The sequence below is a fragment of the Lolium perenne genome, chromosome 4 (genome assembly GCF_019359855.2).
Source record: "Lolium perenne isolate Kyuss_39 chromosome 4, Kyuss_2.0, whole genome shotgun sequence".
Taxonomy (NCBI): domain Eukaryota; kingdom Viridiplantae; phylum Streptophyta; class Magnoliopsida; order Poales; family Poaceae; genus Lolium; species Lolium perenne.
The window spans coordinates 172,781,704-172,790,965 of NC_067247.2; the positions used below are offsets into that span (position 1 = coordinate 172,781,704).

General features: G+C 48.1%; 2 protein-coding genes across 2 annotated transcripts; one reads left to right on the plus strand and one right to left on the minus strand.

Annotated features, from left to right (window-relative positions):
* Nucleotides 1–1,143: 1,143 nt before the first annotated feature.
* Nucleotides 1,144–3,336, plus strand: LOC127294662 (protein OCTOPUS). Its single transcript, XM_051324528.2, has one exon. It carries the CDS (start codon nucleotides 1,427–1,429, stop codon nucleotides 2,930–2,932), a length of 1,506 nt encoding a protein of 501 aa, XP_051180488.1. The 5' UTR covers nucleotides 1,144–1,426; the 3' UTR covers nucleotides 2,933–3,336.
* Nucleotides 3,337–3,708: 372 nt separating this feature from the next.
* LOC127294661 (uncharacterized) lies at nucleotides 3,709–6,572 on the minus strand. The gene is made up of 10 exons (XM_051324527.2): nucleotides 6,330–6,572; nucleotides 5,975–6,241; nucleotides 5,787–5,897; nucleotides 5,563–5,653; nucleotides 5,377–5,445; nucleotides 5,133–5,210; nucleotides 4,745–4,834; nucleotides 4,599–4,649; nucleotides 4,289–4,510; nucleotides 3,709–4,170 (listed from the first exon to the last, which is right to left on the minus strand). Exons 1-10 carry the CDS (start codon nucleotides 6,413–6,415, stop codon nucleotides 4,045–4,047), a joined length of 1,191 nt encoding a protein of 396 aa, XP_051180487.1. The 5' UTR covers nucleotides 6,416–6,572; the 3' UTR covers nucleotides 3,709–4,044.
* Nucleotides 6,573–9,262: the final 2,690 nt, after the last annotated feature.

Here is a 9,262-nt window from a genome sequence, read left to right on the forward strand (position 1 = left end):
TCGCGAGGTGAAGGCGGCCAGAGTTAATCAATGGTCACCAGCGAGGTGCAAAGATGGCCATGGTTGAGGAAGAGAGACGTGAGAGTGAGCTCAATGTTAGGACGAGTGAGTCCGATACATGCCGCTGACTGGGAATATGGTTTGCCCATACGTGGGCATCAAGGATTTAGATATGGGCTTGAGCGGGTCAATTTAATTTAATCCATTAATTGATTAGCTAGGACTAATGACCACTTTACCCTTAATGAGTACCGAAGCATGAGCATTTGCTTTGCAACGACAAAAAACAATGTTTCGTGTTGAATATTAGTACTGGAAATTCTGATTTCTAAACGTGCATTAACATACAAGTCGACACGATTCTTTGTTGTTATAGTTTTATTTTGTTTGTCAAGGGGTTAGTTTAATTCAATACGTGTGTTGTTGCTTTCAGATTGAAATGAATCGAAGACCCCATCCAGACCATGCATCCTGTTGCTAACTCGCACACAATGATGATGCTGAATAGCAAGGTGGACGGACAGCAGCATTAGCTAGCAGAAGAAGCTGGTAGGTAGTACAATCCAAAGCAAAGCAAAGCAGGCCGATCGATGGATCATAAGAGAAAGTGTTAGCATGCATGCATGGATGGAAATTATCATTCATGATGCTGCATTCTTGGGAATATTATCATTATATATCCTGGTCCATCCAGCTAATAATTTGCTATGGCGATGCATCAATTTCACCTACTACTCTTGTGCTGCACCCAGCTGTGTTTATGATTTCACTGGTCACTTCTGATTATTAGAGGTTAATTAAGGTGTTGGCAGCTTGGCATGCATGTTTTGTGATCCAATTGATAGCATGGCTGCTTCAGTAGAGATTTTTTGTGTGTGTGTAGCCGAAAATGAACTGGACATAGTAGTAAGTGTGAATTTATGAAATCAAAGGTTAAAGCAATGAAGTGAAACATAGAAAGAAAGAAAGAAATGTAGCAAGTTATTGTAGGAATGAGCAACAAGAGTCCAAGATGGGGGAAAGGGTAAAGCAAAAGAGAAGAGGGACAGGGGCAAGAAAGGAAAAGTGAAAAAAGAAAAGGAAAGGAAAGGAAAGAGGTCACCATCACTGCCCCTGCCTGATGAGGTCTGTCTCTTTTGCCTGCTCAGCTCATCAGTCTCACAGCCACTCTCAGCTCAGCAGCTCAAACAGCAGTACATCACAACAGGAGAGGGGATAGATAGAATACAACTACACAAGAATCTTCCATTCCATCTCATCTTGTCTTTCTCCCACATCACAAGATCACAAGATTTTCTTTCTTTTTAGTAGACAAAAAAAGAAAGAAGATCAGTCCTCTTAAGTAGGAATTCAGTTCAGCAATGGTGCAGTCTTGCCCTTGGTAGATAGATAGAGTGAGTTTGTTAGCGCGTGAGTAGGGAGGGATATGGATCAGCCCATCTGCGGCCTCCACCCGGGCATCGCCGTCACCGGCTTCTGCTCCGCCTGCCTCCGCGAGCGCCTCGCCGGCCTCCACCCCAGCGACCCCGCCGACCCGGCGGAGCTCCGCCGCTGCAAGTCCTTCTCCTACGCCCGCTCCGCCGCCGCCTACTTCGAGCCGCAGCGCCGCTCATGCGACGTCCGCGGCGCCGCCGCCCTCTTCCAGCAAGAACCACCGGGCGAGCTGGAAGATCTTCCACCGACAGCGATGAGGCCGATGAAAGACCACATCAACCAAGAGAAGAAGGCCGCCGGCACGTTCGGGGGATTGGGCAAGAAGTGGCAGGAATGGCGCCGCAAGAGCAAGGTCAAGAAGCAGGAGCCGGGGCCCACTGCCAGCATCAGCAGCAGCAGGGCCGCCATGCCCGTGCCGCACGAGGATCCCCGGCACCGCAGCTTCCGCGACGCGCGCTCCGAGGTCGCCGTCGACGCGCTCGGCCGCCGCTCCGTCGATGTGGACGCCGCCCTTTTCTCGATGGACGCCGGCCGCATCTCGGTGGATGAACAGCCCCGGCCTTCCTGCGACGGCTACCACGGCGTACGGCCACGCCTGCCCCCAATGCTGTCCCTGGTCGAGGACGCGCCCATCCCGCGCTCCGACGGCCAAATCCCTGTGGAGGAAGACGACGGCGCCGAGCCCGGCGGCTGCGCCCAGACAAGGGACTACTACCTAGACTCCTCCAGCTCCAGCAGGAGGCGCCGGAGCGTGGACCGCTCCTCCTTCTCCAGCCGCAAGTCATTCTCTGATGCCAGTGATCTGCCCAGGATGGTCGCTGGTGCAAATGCCAATGCCAATGCCCGGGTTTCGCCAGCCATCGGCGCCGAGTTCTACCAGTACCATCACACCCAGAGCCAGAGTGTTCTTGACCACAATCAGCACTGGGAGCAGGGACTGTATAATTCTCATTCTCTCCGGGACCGGGATGATGATATGTCCGGGAGCTTGGATTCAGCTGCATTCCGTGGCGGCATCCCTCTGCCGGCGAAGAAGTCTAAGAAGGGGATCAAGGGGTGGAGCATCTGGGGTCTCATAAATAAGAAGAGCAGCACCAAGGAGTCTGAAGCTACAAGTCTAGCCAACAGATCATTTTCAGAAAATTGGCCCGAGCTCCGTGCAAGGGGGTACAATGGGCAGATGCTCAGGTGCAACAGCAGTGTAAGCGCGAGAAGCTCGTTTGGCAATGGTGGAGCAGCGATGGGCGTGGTGAGCGGGAGGAGGAGCAATGTTGAAATGCATGTAAATGGCTTAGGGAGGATGAGGAAGGATGAGGTTTTGCTCGAGAGGAATTTCAGTGCAAGGTATGCGCCTTGCACGGGTGATAATGGCGGGATTCCTATTCCAGTGGGAGGAGGTAACCAGTTCAGCCGGCGAAATCACAATGGCATGTCCGGGAAGGGAAGGCCCGCTCGTTCATCGAATTCATTGCCCCGGAGCGCGCTTGGAATGTACTGATCTAGAAGTGATAAAGGCAGGTTTATTTGCTTCTTTTTCATCTTCTAATGTGCCTTGGCTACAATGTTCATAGCTGTGGTAGCGTCATCAGGACCATACTTTTGTTAGGCTGAGAAGAAAAGGAAACTGGTGATGGTGTTGGATTATACTACCTTACTTAGGGTCTTATTTCCTACTGGGCTTGGGAGTGGGGTATAGCATTTAACTTTACACCCTTGTATAAGATATGCCATATGTATGTTTGCTTTTATCAGTTGAATTCAAGTTAGCATTCTGGCATAGTATGTGTTCACAGCATGATGTAGGGGTTATGGAATGGAATGCCATAATCTGGCCTGGTGCTGTAAGATGTTATTGATCTAGATTTAGATTGGCAGCAAGAAATTTACAGGTTCCTTGTTACAGCCTATTAGAATCTAGAATGTCAGATTTTCTTCTGCTCCTGCTATTATTGTGTCGTTTCTGCCCCCAGAAAATCCTAAAGTATGCAAGGGTTTTCTTCCTGCTTACTTGTGGAATTGTAATCCGTCTACTTATGTTTACCGGCATGATTCACATCTTCCTCTGTGAATGTGTGTTCTTTTGTTAGTGATAAAGTGATATTCACTTCATTTCTTCCTTAAGGAGATTGTCACAATCGCCAGTACTAATTACAAACAGAGGCTAGATGTCCATTTGTAGCTGGACCAAATTCACATCTATCTAATTCATTCACACGAATGCTGAAGTAGCATCTTAACTCAAATTTAATTGATTCCAGACAATGACAACCGAAATAATAGAGCGACAGGAGCTCACAGCCACAAACGTATGTATCATACAGTAACCTGAACGCACACTCCATGTGTAAGCATGATGCACCGCCAGGATTGCACCCAAGAACATCCATAAAACTCTCCAGGCCCTAGCAATACAGCGGCAGGAATGCCAAAGGAACAAATTGAGTACCCTACATAGGGCACCCAATAATCACATACCGTGAAGATGAAATGTGGTTTCTATTATAATTGGTTAATGCTTGTTTATCTCTACCGTATACAGCACAAGTGACCGGAGCCACGAACCTCAATGATCTATCACTAAAACACAGTTAATACAGCTGCATCTCAATATCAGCAGTGAAGCAGCTCTGTCCACAGCCTGCTCTTGTCCGGGGAGACCCTTCCCAACACCTCCTTCAGGCTCCCAACCGACTGCTGCAACCTTTCTTCCACCTTCCCTTTTACCACTGCATCTTGCTGCATGCATCAGAAACATAACACAACACTAATTAGCTTTTACACTTGGTCAGCCAAACGTCAACCATAATTAGTCTATGTATCAAAATTCAGATGGGTCTCGGAAAGAAGAGGTTGCCTTCGATATCCACAGAGTGTATAGCGCTGCCAGCCCTGCCTGGACACGTGTTTCACCAAACTCATCACCAGGAGCACTAAGGCAGTCTGACAGGAGGTGTATCTCCTGGGCTAGGAAGAGGTCTGCCAAGGACTCCTCCTCCTTTGATGGGCAGGTTTCTTCAGAGTTCATCAACTGTTGTAGCCACCACTGCGAGAGGAACCGGCGATGGATCCACAATGACTGCACCAACAGGCATAATCTCGATCAACCAATCACACTAGTGTGGCAAACATGATATTTCCATGTTTGATTCACACAAGGCACAAACCTCTCTTCCTTGGTACCGCCTGATGAGCATCTCATTCCACCTCAGTTCCTCCTGTCAGGTCATATACAATCAGGTCTCTAGCAAGAAGGCTGAACTAAATGCACACAGCCATGAAATTGATTGGCCTTTGATGAAATTCACCATACCTTCCACATTAGATGAGCATTAGACTGCCAATTAAGGGAATCTTTTCCATTCTCTACACCGTGGCTGTCTAGCAATGCAAGTAGTAGAGACTGTAAAGAAGCAACAAAAAATCAAAGTTTGCAGTGATGCAACTGAGTGTGCATATAATGCCCTTAGAAATAGTTACTAGTAGCAAACATGGTATGAGTGGAAATACAGAATAATGAAATGTGAGAATAGAAAGAAATCCAAAACAACACATATAATTGCACATGGTGTAACTGAAAAGCTCTGCAAACTGATACACAAACATGCGTTCCATATAACAAATCATCCAGTAAGATTCAAAATTTCTTTAAGACAGTAATACAAATAGTGCAAGCTACAGAAATAAGTAAAGGGCCTAACCCTGCGGTAGTGAAAGCAGCAGTTGTCAGCCACATGCAACTCAGTCCATTTTACTGACTTGTTCAACTCATCAAGCACCTTCAAGAAGCAGGAATCAGTTGCAAGCGGTGATTGGAGCAGAATGTCTAGCCAAATTGCTACAGTCTTGTCGAAGGTTAAGGCTATTCTCTTCATGGTGGTGTTTGGAAGTCGCGATACAAGATTACGAATGACAGACAGAAATTATAACGAGTTGCAATCTCACCTGTTCTGGTTTCATGAAAGGAATTAGCCAGCATCGATGCCTCCAGGCACGGTAGTTCATCTTTGATTTCTGCAAATGAGGTAAAGTAAAACTATATTGTTTTGCAGCTACTCCCGACTATATGATCCAGTAAACAAATATGGTTAATTGGAAAGAGTGGATGTGAAAATTCTGAATAAGCCAAACCTCTGCTATCTGTTTTACTAGTAGGGACTCGCTGTCTATAAGCTCCGACATATCCTGAATGTGCTGTGCAAGCTTCGTGATGACCCATCTCCTGTTGTAGACAAGTAGTTTATGGTTCATGCTATGCTATGCTAGTACAAACAAAGGGAAATGAACATGGTTTTGCTGCCGCAGAAGGCTGGGTTGAGGTGGTTTACAAGGAGGAGGAAAGCGCAGGTGTGTACCTGTGGCACCAGGTGCTCTCGTTCTTGGGCGAGTAGGACAGGATCAAGGCACACAGCTGCAGCTCATCCTCGAGGTGCTTGAGATCGTAATTCGCTGATAGCACCTTCTTCCTGCACGAGATGGCGAGTCTTGTAGATAGGATAAGAAAAAGGGCATGTGTAATTGGCAGGCATTGTATAGAGTTTACCTGGAGTTCCATGCGGTGAGCAGGTCAGGGCAGAGTATGAGCAGCGCCTTGCTGTGCGTCATGATCAGGGCAGCAGCAGATGGTGATGACGAGGGGCCATTGAGTGTTGCGTCGGAGTGCGCGCGGCGAGCTGCGCGGTAGAGGCCGGGCAGGACGTCGGTGGAGACGGCGAGCTTGTGGTCGCTGCACCAGAAGTGTTGGGATTTGTTGGTGCCGTCGGCGAGTAGTGAGTCGAACTGCGTGGGATGCAGGAACCCGACCTCGTCTCTGCGATGCCATGAACGAATTGTATATCTGAGAGTGGAGGGAAAGAAATCTGACTGAAAAGAAAATGCAAGCAGGATTGGATCCTTACATGAGCGGGTCGTCGTGGAGGATTCGCTCAAATTGGTGGAGGAGATCCCCTTCCCCTTGCGCTGCTGCAGCTGCTTCTGATTCCATTCCCCGCCTCTCTTTGTCCTGTTGATCTCCCCTCTCGGGATCGGTGTTTGGCTGAGAAGCTGGGCGGGGCGGCGCGAGGCAGCCAAGAAGAGGACGAGGAGGAAGAAGGGGAGAACGTAGTCGAGGAAGTGGCACAAGTGGACTGGGTTGGTCTGGTCGAATCGAATCGACTCGACTCGATGCGGCAGCTGACTGAATTCTTCTCAACTTTCCTATAACTCGATCTGTTGTAGATCAAGCAACCATGAAGATTTACAAAGTTATTAATGTACTACTATTTCGCTGAACTTCCTAGGTTGCTAACAACACAAATGTCCAATCTATCAGGCTAGTCATAGTGAGGAGTAATTTAGACTAGTAACATGACATATGTTACTAGTCTAAGTTATTACCTCCATAGTGGGTAGTAACTTATATGTGGTGTCATGCATTGTGTTATTTACTATGTTGTAGACTCATCTTGTCTTGGGGTGTGTGATGTTATGGTAACATAGCTAGTTACCACCTTACTCTCTTTCTTCATTCATTCACATGCCATGTCACCAAAATGTCTTGAGTTGTGTGATGTTACTAGCTAAGTTACTCCCACTATGAGCAGTCTCAATAACCAATTATACATTGATGACTTCAATTTGTTGGACACAAAAACGAAATAGTACTAAAAACTCTTGGAGCATGTGTACATGATTGGTACCAGGATAGTGACGATTCACAAAGGTCGCCGTCGATGGGAGTGCTTGGGGAACCGGGGACGGGGAGGGAGGCGGGGAAGGGCGAAATCGTAAAGTGAGGAGCTCCCGAGTGGGGATGCGAGCGGTGGGACGGTGGCGTGGCCATAACGGCGAGTCACCAGCTACATGATGTTGGACAAGGGCGGGCTCGATTAAGTCGCTGACGACAAGAGGCCTAGGGAAAACGGGTACGAGGATGGAGGTGGGGAAGGGGCAGAGTTGTCCAGGGAAGGGTGCGCCGGGGTGAGGTCACGAGCGGTGGGACGGCAGCAAGTCGCCATCAATGGTATGCTAGATAAGGGGAGTCGTTATCTACTAACCACGTGTTTGGTAACCTAGGTTGAATTCGGGGCTCACAAGGTGACAAGGGATTAACTTGTCAATGCCTACAAGTTGTAGACTAGGATTTTGTTGGAAGTAGAGGGCAAGTAGATCTCGAGGGTTTCAGCCGGAAAAGTACCCGACTGCTATGAAAACTAGGGTTGTGTTGACAATGATTCGATCTTCTCTTTGTCCCTCGACTCCCCCTTATATAGGAGGCGGAGCCGAGGGTTTTGTATTGCACAAGTTTACAAACTCCGGGAGACTCTTTGAGTTCGACCCGTAAAGTTACAAATCTCTTTATTCCTAATACAATTCTATCTTTCCTTATCAACAACTAATTGGGCTTCCGAGCTTCGTATTCTTCGACTCGTGGGCCTTCAGTAAACCCCGGGTACCATCTTCGGCGGATCCATCGGGGATGCCTATGTCAGTAGCCCCCGAGATTTTGCTTGAATCGGAGAATCAACGAAAATCTCCAACTTTGCGATTACCATATGATTTCTTTGAGTTAACACATAACTCTAACAAAATAGTCGTATATTGTACATGGATAACGGTAATTGGGGTTAGTTCATCTGACGGATCAGGTACTAGTTAATTGCTCTTGTGGCAATCCGCAATAATCCCTTGTCACAAGGAGGCAGGCTCCAGGGTCCTTAGCCCGTTCGGAACAAGCCACAATTGGTGTGTCGTTTTTGTTGCTCGTGATGCATCGATTGGGCCAAAAATCTCCCGGTGTTTGGTTGCATTTAGCCAAACAAATCGCGTTCAAAATGCGTCGTCGCATATTAGGTACCATCTAGTCAATGGTTGTCGTCACCTCTTCTCTGGAATGGTGACCTTACCATACTATCACCACCATCACACACAAAGAAGCTACTAGTTTATCCTAACAGTATGACCCTTCATAAACAGACTTCCTAGCTACTACGAATGACAGTTCATAAGCATAGTCTCTAACTTATATGAATGTGGGTTTAATATTACAATACGACGGTAATCAAAGGAGTAGTTTCATGAAAGGGGGATCAACGGGAGTTTGTTGTTCTTCTTATTCTTCGTATTCTTCTCACACTATAGTATGCTCCTGTGACCTTCTACATTGCGTTTGTCCACTCGAGCCTCTTATTTTTCCAGGATTTATTATCGCTTGCTTCCAGGATATGGCCAATCTCAGCTTCATCAAGCACAACATGTACTTTGAAGTACTCATCCTCAACCTAAGTTCCATTGGTGAATGAGAATTTTGTTTTGTAGTTTTTGTTGCTATGCTATAATTCTTTTAATTTTGCATAACTATATCTAAAACTTGAGGCGTCTACGTCTAGCAGACTGAAAGTTTCGTACTTCTCGATGGACGGTCCTAAGAGCATCTCCAGCCGTCTCCCCGACGAGGCCCCCAGGACGCATTTATGTCATCCGGATGGACGAAAATGGTCTAGTCGCGCCCCGGTTCCTCGTTTTCGTCCGGATTAGGCCTTTCATCCGTCCGGAGAGCCCAGGCCATCTCCGGCCCCCCGGGGAGCGCTCGGGGACTCAGGACGAGAGAAAAGCGGGGACGGGCCCGCTCTATCGGCGAGAGAACAGACGAACCCCACCACATTGTCGACGCAAATCCCTCCTCCCCTCCCCTTGCTCTCTCGCCGCCGGCACCACCCCTCGCCAATCCGCCGGCGGGTTGCCCCAACTACGCCGTTCCTCCACCCAGCAGCCTATATTCCGCCGCCCGTCGTACCCTCTGCCTATTTTCCACCGCCGGGCAGCTCCCTCGCGTCGCTCCTCGTCGACACGC